The sequence below is a fragment of the Oncorhynchus masou genome, chromosome 6, assembly GCF_036934945.1.
Source record: "Oncorhynchus masou masou isolate Uvic2021 chromosome 6, UVic_Omas_1.1, whole genome shotgun sequence".
NCBI lineage: Eukaryota > Metazoa > Chordata > Actinopteri > Salmoniformes > Salmonidae > Oncorhynchus > Oncorhynchus masou.
In genome coordinates, this window is record NC_088217.1 from 12,534,182 (window position 1) to 12,550,166 (window position 15,985).

At 38.7% G+C, this 15,985-nt stretch overlaps 1 protein-coding gene across 9 annotated transcripts in view; it reads right to left on the minus strand.

Annotated features, from left to right (window-relative positions):
• Nucleotides 1–620: 620 nt before the first annotated feature.
• Nucleotides 621–15,985, minus strand: part of LOC135541366 (nuclear factor of activated T-cells, cytoplasmic 2) — a 38,317-nt gene continuing 22,952 nt past the window's right edge. For 3 of the 9 annotated variants that reach the window (XM_064967552.1, XM_064967557.1, XM_064967551.1), the window contains 3 exons: nt 12,983–13,115; nt 12,045–12,734; nt 621–3,205 (listed from right to left, as the gene is read on the minus strand). In XM_064967552.1, the coding sequence (XP_064823624.1) occupies nt 3,156–3,205; nt 12,045–12,734; nt 12,983–13,115 (873 nt within the window). In that variant the 3' untranslated portion in view covers nt 621–3,155. The remainder of the gene's footprint in view (nt 3,206–12,044; nt 12,735–12,982; nt 13,116–15,985) is intronic. The other 6 variants (XR_010455964.1, XR_010455962.1, XM_064967555.1 and 3 more) reach the window with 6 other exon arrangements.

Here is a 15,985-nt window from a genome sequence, read left to right on the forward strand (position 1 = left end):
TCATGGTTCAGCCCTGTTTAGACAGCCTCACCTTGATGTTCATTGGACAGACCCTCATGGTTCAGCCCTGTTTAGACAGCCTCACCTTGATGTTCATTGGACAGACCCTTTTTTATTTAAACAAATGTTAGTTATTTGTGTATTTATTTTTCATCAATGAAAAGCGTGCACTATATCCTCATAAGAAAGGGGTGTAATATTAAACTACAAACAACAATCGTTAGAAGTCTTATAGAAAATACAATGAAATGTACAGCTGTGACGACATTTATCTGACACCTCCCAAGTGGCGCAGTTGTCTAAGTTACTGCATTGCAGTGCTAGCTATGCCACTAGAGATCCTGGTTTGAGTCCAGGCTCTGTCGCAGCCGACTGCGACCTGGAGACCAATGGGGCGGAGCAAAGTTGGATACCATATTTGGTATATTAGATTACATTAAAAAGTCATCATCCAGAAGCGGTATGGTACCGTTGGTAGGGTTGGGTTATGTCCAATAAGATTGACTGCATTGGTATTACAAATCAATGGAAATCTGTGATTGCTACATCCATTTTTGGACATTTAAACTCATGACATATAGACATTGATTCATTTCGAGATCCATTTAATCAACAAACAATAAGATTTTAAATATATATTTTAATGACAGGCAGACTAAATAAAATAATCAAATAAAAAAATATTATGAAATTGCCAACATCATGACAGAAAAAAAAATATTTCTCAATCATCAATCAGTTTTTTTCATAATTTTCTTAGTAATTACAGACATTTTCCTGAAGTTGTTTTTATTTACAATTACAAAAGCTTACATTGAGGCCACATACATGATTACATATGATAAAATAATAAAACTGTTTAAAAGGTAGCCCATGGTCAACACACTTATTGAAATCTGGCACTGCATGGCCCTAACTAAGTATCATCTGCATCCATAATACAGTAAATACAGTATGATGTTGGTGAAAACGCACTTTGGCTCTTTGGTGATGAAATGTAACATACCCTTAGCATTATATCAAAAAAGTTGGATTTCTACATAATACATTCGATAATGAGCACCGAGCTATGTTGGCATAGCCGTGCAGGTTTCTTTTAACAACTTTTGAGGATTTTACATTTTGTGGTCGTCATCTTTAAAGTTGTTTCCGCGGGTCACAAAAATCTAAATTAGCATGACACAAACTGAATTAAATGTTAAAAGGCTTTGAAAAATAAAATGTTTGGTATACGCTCAGTGGCGTGTATTCATGAATGCCAAGGGGAAGCCAGGCTTCCCCAAATATTTGACCAATACATCTTTCTTCTCTCTGTGTTTTCATCATTTTCCTTCAATTCGCAAGTGGCTGAATCTCACCGGAGAAATCTCATCTGAGTGAGGGAAACAGCGCCCCTCTGTCTCAGTATATATCACCCATGTATCTGATGCTGTCTGGAAGAAAAGAGTATGACATGTTGACGCTGTAGCAATTGATTAATTGATACCAGCAAGCATTTGGCCTCCCTTGATTAAAAAATAAAATAATTAGCCAATCATCGTTGAGCTAAGCTCAACTTTGGGTTGTCCTGGTGTAGCAAAACACCCCCCCAAGGGAGGCCAGTTTAGATTTGGCTTCACACCAATCAAATCAGATCTTCTGGATTGCTTGTGTTGATGTACTGCAGTAACTAGCTTGCTAAATTGGCCCTTTCCTAAGCCATGGATGGAGATGTGGATTTAGACTTGTGGTTTTGACTTAATTCTCTGTATAGGCCAATGACAGCGATTCTGATCTAACCATAAATAAATATGTTGTACCACTGGCCTGAGATGATTGAAGTTCAATATGTAGCCTAGATGTAGTCTAGTAGGCTCACATTAACTAGCTAGCTAACTTCGCTGTTTCATTGTTGCCCATGCGAGGAAGTTAGGCTAGCAAGCATTTTAGCTAGGTAGCCTATGACAACAAAACTAAAAGTGTACTGTATGGCAGAGCCCTAGACCGTTGTGCCAACACGAAAGCGAGGAGGATGGCATTGGCGTTCAACTAGTCTACAGGTAGGGGGAGTCCACATTGTTGTTTTACTTGCATGCGCACACACGCATACATACACACAGACTGACAGAAATCAATACCATGGACATGATATTTAGCAACATTGATTGGACTAAATAATTTTTGGTATCTTTAAGTTTGTTTTCAGTGTATTAAACTAAGCATACTGTATATAGCTTTGTTGATTTGATGATGTTTAAATGTTTAAGTTGAAATGGTGCTGAAATAGCAGAGGCAGTGCTCTTTTTGTCTTTGTGCTGACTTGTGGTAACTCTGTGGTTCTAAATCAGTAGAAAACATTAACTTGCTTGACTATGCTGCAGGTGATATAACTGTTTGTTGCATGCAATATTTTCTTTGTGGACTTCACTAGACAGATGTTGTCTCCGGTTTTGTGAAACAAACTTATGTGTAGCTGAATTTATTCCACCACTGTGTGACTGTTGTCTTTTTGTTGTCACGGGCCTTATTGTATATCACGGTGGCGTATGAACAAATGGGTTATAGAGCAAACAACGCAATTATCAAAACGTAGGTTGTAATATGACTTTTTTACCTTCTTGGCTTGCTCAGTGATTTTACCCACTCACGGCTCCTGGTACACGCTCAGTGAAATCTTCAAAAAATAACAGTAAATTCAAATGAATCTGAAAAGCATATACTAAAATATGAAAATACAATATGTCTTCTCAAAATCGATATCCATCTTACCTCTAAATTGTTTTTTGTCCCAATGGGAAAGTGAGCCTGTCAGGTAGCCGGTAGCCCAGAGTCCAGCCTAGCTGATCCAAATGCAATTTTCCTAATTTTATAACTTTTGAGATTTTTTTCTCTGGCGTCCATTGATTTAGTCACAGTAATTCTGACCATCCTTCAAGGGTAAAAACTTCAATAACTTGTGAACAAATTATGATAAAGACATGAAGTTTGGACCATTTGTTTTCTTAGAGGATTATCTACACAATTAACATATTATTCTACCCATTTGTCAAAAGATGTGATTTTGACTTAAATAACACCCTATATACAGTACATGTGAAGGGGGGCAATCAGACAGTAGAATGACGTCATGGCATTTCTGGAGCCCGTGTGATTGTTGGTCACAATATAGATGCTCTTTACTGCTCGTTACTGCGGACAGTCAGATCATTCCTTATGATGTCATTCACTGAAGAACAAGAAAGTGTGAGATAATGGTTAGGACAGTGTGTAACACATAGGCCTGTTGTGTACTAATGGTGTACTGCCAGTTTACAAATCGCATTGACACTTATGCTCCAAAAGGGGTCATATCACTGTTTTTTCCTAGCAATCACAGGCAGAGATCATCTTTGCAACAGGTACTCACTTTATTTGGTAGTGCTTCCTGTTTCTGTACTACATAAGATCAAATGGAAACTTTTCTCTAGAATGTACAGGGGTGTATATGTGTTTTCCGACACCTACAGTATAAGCTAACCAAGGGCATTGTTTCCATGTTAAACCACAATCTGTAGCAAACTAACTATTATAATGTATCAGCCCTGGGTTCAAATACACATGTATATGAGTATCTGGTATTTAAAATACTTTTTTTCTGTGTATTTGAGCAGTCCAAAACAAGTACTCTTCTTTGAGTATTGGAATGGTAATTTGTAAAAACGAAATAGTCTACCAATTTGTATTTGAGAGTATTTTCAAATGCTTTATTTCAAATACCTGGGTCAAATGCATGGGAGTGTATTTGGGTCAGTATATTTTAGTATTTTCAAATAAGTGAAAGTGTATTTCCAAAAACATTCTTGGTTTCTTTTTAATTAATTTTAATGGTGATATATTGTCCTTGATCTGTTAAAAAACATAATGAATAAATTATACTGTAATGTATTATACTGTATTGTATTATACTGTAATGTACTATACTGTAATGTACTATACTATAATGTACTATACTGTAATGTACTATACTATAATGTACTATACTGTAATGTACTATACTGTAATGTACTATACTGTAATGTACTATAGTGTAATGTATTATACTGTAATGTACTATACTATAATGTACTATACTGTAATGTACTATACTGTAATGTACTATACTGTAATGTACTATACTGTAATGTACTATACTGTAATGTATTATACTGTAATGTATTATACTGTAATAATGTATTATACTATGTACTATACTTAATGTAATGTATTATACTGTAATGTACTATACTGTAATGTACTATAGTGTAATGTATTATACTGTAATGTACTATACTATAATGTACCATACTGTAATGTAATACTGTAATGTATTATACTGTATGTACTATACTGGATATACTGTAATGTCTGAATGTACTAAATGAATGTACTTAAATGTAAATGTAAATGTACTATACTGTAATGTATTATACTGTAATGTACTATACTGTAATGTACTATACTATAATGTACTATACTGTAATGTATTATACTGTAATGTACTATACTGTAATGTATTATACTGTAATGTATTATACTGTAATGTACTATACTGTAATGTACTATACTGTAATGTATTATACTGTAATGTACTATACTGTAATGTACTATACTATAATGTACTATACTGTAATGTATTATACTGTAATGTACTATACTGTAATGTACTATACTGTAATGTACTACACTGTAATGTACTATACTGTAATGTATTATACTGTAATGTACTATACTGTAATGTATTATACTGTAATGTACTATACTGTAATGTACTATACTGTAATGTACTACACTGTAATGTATTATACTGTAATGTACTATACTATAATGTACTATACTGTAATGTATTATACTGTAATGTACTACACTGTAATGTACTATACTGTAATGTATTATACTGTAATGTACTATACTGTAATGTATTATACTGTAATGTATTATAATGTACTGTAATGTACTTTATTTACATTTAAGTAATGTACTACACTGTAATGTATTATACTGTAATGTACTATACTATAATGTACTATACTGTAATGTATTATACTGTAATGCACTATACTGTAATGTATTATACTGTAATGTACTATACTGTAATGTACTATACTGTAATGTACTATCCTTTAATGTATTATACTGTATGTACTATACTGTAATGTACTATACTGTAATGTACTATACTGTAATGTATTATACTGTAATGTACTATACTATACTGTAATGTATTATACTGTAATGTACTATACTGTAATGTATTATACTGTAATGTACTATACTGTAAGGTACTATACTGTAATGTACTATACTGTAATGTACTATACTGTAATGTATTATACTGTAATGTATTATACTGTAATGTACTATACTGTAATGTATTATACTGTAATGTATTATACTGTAATGTATAATGTATTATACTATACTGTAATGTACTGTAATGTATTATACTGTAATGTACTATACTGTAATGTACTATACTGTAATGTACTATACTTTAATGTATTATACTGTAATGTATTATACTGTAATGTACTATACTGTAATGTACTATACTTTAATGTATTATACTGTATGTACTATACTGTAATGTATTATACTGTAATGTACTATACTGTAATGTAATGTATATACTGTAATGTATTATACTGTAATATATACTATACTATACTGTAATGTACTATACTGTAATGTATTATACTGTAATGTACTATACTGTAATGTATTATACTGTAATGTATTATACTGTATATGTACTATACTGTAAGGTACTATACTGTAATGTATTATACTGTAATGTACTATACATTATACTGTAATGTAATGTATATACTGTAATGTACTGTAATGTACTATACTTTAATGTATTATACTGTATGTACTATACTGTAATGTATTATACTGTAATGTACTATACTGTAATGTACTATACTGTAATGTATTATACTGTAATGTATACTATACTGTAATGTACTATACTGTAATGTATTATACTGTAATGTACTATACTGTAATGTATTATACTGTAATGTATTATACTGTAATGTACTATACTGTAATGTATTATACTGTAATGTACTATACTATAATGTACTATACTGTAATGTACTATACTGTAATGTATTATACTGTAATGTACTATACTGTAATGTATTATACTGTAATGTATTATACTGTAATGTACTATACTGTAATGTATTATACTGTAATGTATTATACTGTAATGTACTATACTGTAATGTATTATACTGTAATGTATTATACTCTAACATATGGCCTTTTTCTTTTTCCCGAACACAGTCCTCACCATATTTGTACAGTAAAGCTAACATTTTAATACTAACAATTAATACTTTTTTACTCTCCAGCATTTTAGATTTGAGATGAAATTATGAATATGAGGTCACAGTACATGTTTGTACTTGGTATAGCGATTGCGTGCAATGGATATGGGATCAAATATACTTCTGACTACTTCCTTAAAGTGAATTTGTCCATGTACTTATGACTTCTCCAAATGGGAGGACTAGATACATGAAGTGCTTTTACTTCTAAATGGTAAATCAGATATTTATGAAAATTGCCTCAAATAAAAGGTGACACTCTGTACTCTTGATCTCAAATCCAAAATACTGGAGTATAGAGCCAAAATGTAAAATGTTAGCTTCACTGTCCAAATATATATGGTGAGAACTGCATGTCAATTCTGTCCAGATCTTCATTTTATTTACCTCTGAAAAGCAATGAATCATAAATGAACACACAAGGTAACAAGCCTCTGCAATAATCAACACAATACATGAATAACTAGATGTAATGGCAGTCTTCTACACAACATGTAGAGTTCAGTCATGACGAAGGCTTACTAAATCGTCATTATTTGGATGCCAAAGCACATTTAGCGACCAGGGGAGTCTAATTGTATCCATTCTAAAATGATCGATAGCTTGTACTCTCACTGACCTTGCCAGGCTTAGTGTCGGTTCACACATAGATAAACAACTTCAGCTGGCTTTTAGCTGGGGACTATTTAAAACGTTGACCTACATAGCTGGACAAGCAAGGGAAAGGGAGCATCCACAACAAAAAGTGTTACTCTGAATCCCACATCAACCCCTACACCCTTCCACCCTGCCTCCTGGGTCATGTGTCAAACTCATTCCACGGCAGACCGAGTGTCTTCGGGTTTTCGCTCCACCCTTATACTTGACACGCTAATTAGTGTTTACAGGTTTCGGTTATTCTATTTTCAAGGTAGCACATTAGCCTGTAGGGAGCACTGATTTGTGTCACCTTGTTAGTATGAATGTGTTACACCTGTGCTGGCTTGTCCATCTCATTAGTCGGAAGGTGTTTCACCTGTGCTGGTTTGTCCATCTCGTTCGCCGGAAGATGTTTCACCTGTGCTGGTTTGTCCATCTCATTAGTCGGAAGGTGTTTCACCTGTGCTGGTGTGTCCATCTTGTTCGCCGGAAGATGTTTCACCTGTGCTGGTTTGTCCATCTCGTTCACCGGAAGATGTTTCACCTGTGCTGGTTTGTCCATCTCAGTAGTCGGAAGGTGTTTCACCTGTGCTGGTTTGTCCATCTCAGTTTTCCGGAAGATGTTTCACCTGTGCTGGTTTGTCCATCTTGTTTGCCGGAAGATGTTTCACCTGTGCTGGTTTGTCCATCTCGTTAGCCGGAAGGTGATTCACCTGTGCTGGCTTGTCCATCTTGTTAGTGGGAACCTGTTTCACCTGTGCTGGCTTGTCCATCTCGTTAGTCAGAAGGTGTTTCACCTGTGCTGGTTTGTCCATCTCAAACGCTTGTCCATCTCAAACGCTTGTCCATCTCCACTTAAACGCTTGAGAGATGTTGGGAAAGCTACACAAAGGTACACTTCACGGCAGTTGAGGTGCAGTTTCGAGCTCAACCGTTTAAAAGAAAGAAGGCAGATTTTTGTTATTATCCCTGTTTGTTTCGCTCCATATTCTTCTTACTCCCTGTCCTAAGTTGTTGTGGGTTTTTCTCTTAGTTTGTCTTTTCGAGAGTCAAACCTAGTGGCCATGGGTGTCTTTTAGAACCCCTTACTAGTGGCTTTGCCAACATTCAGTGGGCACCCACCTGGGTGCCTTTTCAGAACCCCTTACTAGTGGCTTTACCAACATTCAGTGGGCACCCACATGGGTGCCTTTTCAGAACCCCTTTTGAACCCCTTTCTGTTTTGTTTTGGTTGTCAAAATGTATTTTTCTTTGTTAGTTCCCTTTGTTGTGAGCGACACTGAGTTTGTCTTGTGGGAACGTAGCATTAGTAAGGAACTCCCCTCACCTGGTTGTTTAGGTTTTAATTGAAAGCAAAAATCTAAAACCTTCAGACACCCCAGTCTAGGTACTTGTAGATTTGAGAGAACTGAATAGGTGTATGCAAAACCCTGGTAACTCCCTCTTGCCCTCTACTAAGTGGAATTGTCACCATATTACGAGCTAGGTTTCCATCCAATTGGCAACAGATTTTCATGTGAATATCAAAAATCTGCATAAAGAAAATATGCACATTTTCCCACCAGTGGTTTGTTCCCACCAAGCGGATTTGTTGTGTATAAAAATCAGTGTGTGATGACATAGTAACATAGTAAAAATGTACTTTTTCGCTTAAGTCTTCAAGTGCCAAATAGAAATCTGAAGTTCAATGTGTTTCCATCACATTCTGTCACAAACTATTGTGTTAAATAGCAAATGTGTCTACTCTGGTTTTGGCACGTGCTCTCTAGCCAACAGCTCACAGATGCAGTGTGGGTAGGCTAGTCTACATGATGAGACTATTATAGATAATTATGGAATATTTTTATTTGTCAAATGGCGGTCAAGCATCGAATATGTCATCAGAATCAAACACTTGATATTTATTGGAAGATCACCATGCACTTTTACCACCCTGTGAAGTTCATCATAACTTAATTTATACAGTGGCTTGCGAAAGTATTCAACCCCCTTGGCATTTTTCCTATTTTGATGTCTTACAACCTGGAATTAAAACAGATTTTTTGGGGGGGGGCTTCTATCATTTGATTTACACAACATGCTTACCACTTTGAAGATGCAATATATATTTTTACTATGAAACAAACAAGAAATAAGACAAAAAAAACAGAGAACTTGAGCTTGCATAACTATTCACCCTCCCAAAGTCAATACTTTATAGAGCCACCTTTTGCAGCAATTACAGCTGCAAGTCTCTTGGGGTATGCCTCTATAAGCTTGGCACATCTAGCCACTGGGATTTTTGCCCATTCTTCAAGGCAAAACTGCTCTAGCTCCTTCAAGTTGGATGGGTTCCGCTGGTGTACAGCAATCTTTAAGTTACACCACAGATTCTCAATTGGATTAAGGTCTGGGCTTTGACTAGGCCATTCCAAGACATTTAAATGTTTCCCCTTAAACCACTCAAGTGTTGCTTTAGCAGTATGCTTAGGGTCATTGTCCTGCTGGAAGGTGAACCTCTTTCCCAGTCTCAAATCTCTGGAAGACTGAAACGGGTTTCCACCACGAATTTCCCTGTATTTTAGTGCCATCCATCATTCCTTCAGTTCTGACCAGTTTCCCAGTAGCACCATTGAAAAACATCCCCACAGCATGATGCTGCCACCATCATGCTTCACTGTGGGGATGGTGTTCTCGGGGTGATGAAAGGTGTTGGGTTTGCATCAGACATAGCATGTTTGCTTATTTTATTCTTTAAGCAATGGCTTTTTTCTGGACACTCTTCTGTAAAGCTCAGCTCTGTGGAGTGTACGGCTTAAAGTGGTCCTATGGCCATATACTCCAATCTCCGAGGTGGAGCTTTTCTCTCCTTCTGGGTTATCTTTGGTCTCTTTGTTGCCTCTCTGATTAATGCCCTCCTTGCCTGGTCCGTGAGTTTTGGTGGGCGGCTCTCTCTTGGCAGGTTTGTTGTGGTGACATATTCTTTCCATTTTTTAATAATGGATTTAATTGTGCTTTGTGGGATGTTCAAAGTTTCTGATCTTTTTTATAACCCAACCCTGATCTGTACTTCTCCACTACTTTGTCCCTGACCTGTTTGGAGAGCTCCTTGGTCTTCATGGTGGCGCTTGCTTGGTGGTGCCCCTTGCTTAGTGGTGTTGCAGACTCTGGGGCCTTTTAGAACAGGTGTATATATACTGAGATCATGTGACAGATCGTGTGACACTTTGATTGCACACAGGTGGACTTTATTTAACCAATTATGTGACTTCTGAAGGTGATTGGTTGCACCAGATCTTATTTAGGGGCTTCATTGCCAAGGGGTGAATACATATGCAGGCACCTCTTTTCCATTTTTAGAATTCTTTGAAACAAGTAATTTTTTTCATTTCACTTCACTAATTTGGACTATTTTGTGTAAGTCCATTACATGAAATCCCCAAAAAATCTATTTAAATTACAGGTTGTAATGCAACAAAATAGGAAAAATGCCAAGTGGGATAAATACTTTTGCAAGGCACTGTATGTAGCCTAATAAACTGCATAGTTTCCCGAGACGTAGTGGGAGGACCACACACCAGATCATTGCATGACTCCAAGTTTACCTCGATATGATGGTTATTATATCAATATTTAGCATGAAGGCGTTTCCACCACCATTTCTTGCATAATACATTTTACAGAAACAAAAAGATCACACCATGTCGAACGAACTAATGATCTCTCTGCATTTCAAAAATGAATGAAATGAAACTTCCTGTTTCCATCACAGCTGTCATGATTTTTTTATACGTTGTGACCTTACTCACATACGAACTGTGGATAGAAATGTGGTTACTCATAGCTATCCAATCTTTCAAAGGGATACTTTGGGATTTTGGCAATAAGGCCATTTATCTACTTCCCCAAAGTCAGATGAACTCATGGATACCATTGCGTCATATTGTGTCCAGTATGAAGGAAGTTAGAGATAGTTTTGATAACTACGGTTAACTAAATGACTGGAAGTCTATGGGTATCTATGCTAACACAACTTCAAACTTGTACGCAAAGACATAAAAATGGTATACATAAGTTCATCTGACTCTTAGGAGGTAGATAAAGGGCCTCATTGCCAAAACCCTGAATCTAGTGTTGGGTCTAAGAATTGATTTGATGCTGAGGGATTCAGAGTAGAAGAGGCCCAAATGCTAGGGCAGTTTATAATGGGAGGCTACTGCTGGCACACATTCACATACTGACTGTTTTCACATGTGCTCTACACACTAAAAAAATGAAGGTTCCTCAAGGGTTCTTTGGGAAGGGTGATGGTTATATGTGGAACCCTTGTTGCACGTCAATGGTTCTTTAAAGTTCATAAAATGGTTGTTTGCTCTTTTAGTGATGAGGTGGTATGGGAGGTGGCTTACTTGAATATTTTGTTGCATGGTTTGCTCACAGCTCTTTTTGTGCAACCTCGAATGAGAGTGTCATTCCAGTTCCTAAAGTGTTGTGTTATGCCATTACATATTTTATATGACTGTGGCCAGTGATGGTGTCTTGTGGTTATTTATAGATCCATTTTCCATAAAGGTTCTATAAATAACCATAGAAAAGGGTTGTAACCATTGCAAAACCCTTTGTTGGTACTATATAGAACCTTTTTTAATGGTTCATTATAGAACCTTAGGAAAAAGTTTTTTTACAGGACCATACAGGTTCCATTTGGTTCTTTATTGAACCTTAAAAACAGGCTATGGTTACAAGACAAAGAACCCATATCTGGTAATATTTAGAATGTTTGTTTGTGTGTATTATGTTCTGTTTCTGTTTGTTCATCATCAAATCAAAATCAAATCAAATGTATCTGTATCTCTTTTGTACAAACTGTAGTCAAGCTTAGGGATATGACTAAATGAGTTTCCTTTTTCAAACATATCAGAGTCTCTTTGAAGATGTTGCTGTGCACTGTGTATCAGTATAGTCCATCTCAAGTTCCAGCATCAATCACCATTTAACCATACACATTGTCACGAATTCAAAACAACACGTTAGAGAAGCCTGGGGTACAGTACGTTTCTGCAGTATCCAATATGTTTTGTACTAACTCACCATCATCCAGATAGGCTTGGTTCAGGTTTTCTTGCTTCGCTGTCACTTTCCCAGGGACTGGCCCACTCTGGCTCCCTGTAGCGGCTGGACCTCTCTGGGTCAGGATGTGGCTGTGTCGTGGCGGAGACCTGCTCAAGACAGGCACCACCGTGTGCATGAAGCCCTGGTACTGGCCTTCTGAGGAACAGGCCTCTGGCGAGTCACCAACCTTCCATAATGAAGCTGCAGCCCGGTACCCATCACCCACCATGGTGGCGTGCTGGTGTTGGGGCAATGGGACAGCTACGTTGACAACTCGCTGATTGGTGGCCGAGCGAGAGGGGTGGAAGGGTTGGGACACTTGGCTGGAGTAGTGCTGGGTATAGGACATCTGAGATGGGGAACCACTGTGGATCATCACTGGGTGGTGGTTCATATCTTGATACAGGACAGGGGTGCTACCCAGGCTTCGGCTTTTACTGGGGTAATAGACAGGTGGGTCCTGTGGTTGATAGGCATTGGGATCGTGATGGCTTGCACGCTGGCAGGTTGCCAAGGATGTCATGCCAGCCACTATGTGGCTATTAGGGTTGAGCTGGCTACTGGGGGTGTGGTGGTAGGACTTGGATGACATTCCTAGGATTTGGGAGACAGCGCAGCCCAGCTGGCCAAACTGGAAGTCATCTACGGGTTCCGTTTTAATGGCGGGAACTGAAAAGGACATGAAATCTAAATCAGATTTTGGATTATAATTAACAGTTGGTGCTCAAAACAAGTTATTAAAGGGATAGTTCACACACATTTTTTTAAAAAATGACACATTGTCAATATAACTTGGCGGAACTATTCCTTCAACTAGTAATCAATGGGATAGTGATGAAATTTGCAATGTAAGGTGTGGCCGTATTCAGTTCTAATGATGAATAAAAGATGTAAGGGTAGAGCAAGGATGGACTCACCGGTTAAAGGAGTGTAGGTGAAGTGCTGCGCCTGACTGCGTTTTCTCCTCCCGTTGATCACATAGAAGTTGACTTTAGCCGCGTGATGAATGGTGGGATCTCGATACGGAGGGATCTCCACAAACAGCATGCTCTAGATATAACATATGGTGCAGATGAACGTCAATCAGTCATTTGTCATAGAGAGTATCACTGGGTGACGGTGTGGACATATCTACACTGAGACTGTATGACATCATGTAAAAGAACATTGACAAGGAAAAGTACACTGTTAAAATGAAGTGCTTTGTAACATCACAACTAGTGGCAACTGAGCTTCCACCAACTTGAAGGAGACAAAACCATATCTTTGCTGGAGTATTGAAACACATTATCCTGAGATGTTCTGAAACATTACATGGTGTGTTGTAACACCACTTAATCAAGTGTTGTGCAACACCTTGCCAGGGACTGGCAGCACTAACAGAAAACATTGAAAACACTATTTTGGTGTTTCAAGTCCTGTTTAGTACAGAATTAGATATCTTCTATTTTGGTGTTGTTTCCACTCTCTAAAAGCTTCTAAACACCATGATGATATTTTAAGTCCCATTTAGGGCAGAATTAGATCCCTTTTTATGAAGTGTCTTAAAGCTTACATTTTTGGCCGGCATTGTCAAGTACAGTGTTCAAACAACCAGCACTAGCTGGAGGTTGAACTGCAAGAATATAATGTCAATTTGACTGATGGTTTTGATATGCGTTCATTATGATCCATTACACCTCATGGCACAACAAGCTTCATACTAATATACTTTTTTTTTCTTCAAACATGCATACAACATTGTTTGAAAGTCAACTTTTTTTTTATTACACACAATCATGTGGCAAGATAGGAAAAGCAAGGTGATTAAAACCAAAGACTTCCAATGAGTTCAATCCCTCAATGTTCTCTCTCAGTCTCTTTGGTTATCCTCATGAAAGAAATTGAGCAACTGTCATGACTTCCGCCGAAGTTGGTCCCTCTTCTTGTTCGGGCGGCGTTCGGCGTTCAACGTCACCGGCCTTCTAGCCATCGCCGATCCACTTTTCATTTTCCATTTGTTTTGTCTTTGTTTTACACACCTGGTTTCAATTTCCCCAATTACACGTTCATTATTCAACCCTCTGTTTTCCCCATGGTTTTTGTGCGTGTTTGTTTATTGTAAGTTCTGTCTGCTGTTTGTGGGCTTGGTGTTACTTCATGTATTATGAATTTTTGAGTAAAATTCCTTTTGTTACTCATCTCTGCTGTCCTGCAGCTGTCACACCCTGACCATAGTTTGCTTTGTATGTTTCTATGTTTTGGTTGGTCAGGGTGTGATCTGAGTGGGCATTCTATGTTGGATGTCTTGTTTGTCTATTTCTATGTCTGGCCTGATATGGTTCTCAATCAGAGGCAGGTGTTAGTCATTGTCTCTGATTGGGAACCATATTTAGGTAGCCTGGGTTTCACTGTGTGTTTGTGGGTGATTGTTCCTGTCTCTGTGTCTGCACCAGATAGGACTGTTTAGGTTTTCACATTTCTTGTTTTGTTAGTTATTTCATGTCTAGTTCCTTTATTAAAGAACATGAATAACCACCACGCTGCATTTTGGTCCGCTTCTCCTTCACCAGTGTAACGGCGTTCTTCGTTTGTTGAAAGAGAGTCGGACCGAAATGCAGCGTGTTGGTCATGTTTTTTAATGACTGAATCGCGGTACATGAAATAACTGATATAAATAAATAACAACAAAAACGGAACGTGAAACCTAATTACAGCCTATCTGGTGAAACTACACAGAGACAGGAACAATCACCCACGAAATACACAGTGAAACCCAGGCTACCTAAATACGGTTCCCTATCAGAGACAACAAGAATCACCTGACTCTGATTGAGAACCGCCTCAGGCAGCCAAACCTAAACTAAACACACCCCTAATCAACCACAATCCCAATGCCTACAAAAAACCCAATACGACAACACAATAACATAAACCCATGTCACACCCTGGCCTGACCAACTAATTAACTAAAACACAGAATACTAAGACCAAGGCGTGACAGAACCCCCCCCCCCCCGAAGGTGCGGACTCCCGGACACACCTCAAAACCATAGGGAGGGTCCGGGTGGGCGTCCGTCCATGGTGGCGGTTCCGGCTCGGGACGTGGACCCCACTCCATTAATGTCATAGTTCCTCCCCTACGCATCCTGGGATAATCCACCCTCGACGCCGAACATGGCCTAGTAGTCCTCACCCAGAACCCCACTGGACTGAGGGGCAGCTCGAGACAGAGGGGCAGCTCGGGACAGAGGGGCAGCTCGGGACAGAGGGGCAGCTCGGGACAGAGGAAGCCCAGCACTGAGAGGAAGCCCAGCACTGAAAGGAAGCCCAGCACTGAGAGGAAGCCCAGCCAGGCAGTTGAATCCGGCAGATCCTGGCTGGCTGGCAGTTCTGGCAGATCCTGGCTGACTGGCGGATCTGGAAGAGTCTGGTTGACTAGCAAATCTGGAAGAGTCTGGTTGACTAGCAGATCTGGAAGAGTCTGGCCGACTGGCAGATCTGGAAGAGTCTGGTCGACTGGCAGATCTGGAAGAGTCTGGTCGACTGGCAGATCTGGAAGAGTCTGGCCGACTGGCAGATCTGGAAGAGTCTGGCCGACTGGCAGATCTGGAAGAGTCTGGCCGACTGGCAGATCTGGAAGAGTCTGGCCGACTGGCAGATCTGGACTGGCAGGCAGGTCTGGAAGAGTCTGGCCGACTGGCAGATCTGGAAGAGTCTGGCTGACTGGCAGATCTGGAAGAGTCTGGCTGACTGGCAGATCTGGAAGAGTCTGGCTGACTGGCAGATCTGGAAGAGGCTGGCTGACTGGCAGATCTGGAAGAGTCTGGCTGACTGGCAGATCTGGAAGAGTCTGGCTGACTGGCAGATCTGAAAGAGTCTGGCTGACTGGCAGATCTGGAAGAGTCTGGCTGACTGGCAGATCTGGAAGAGTCTGGCTG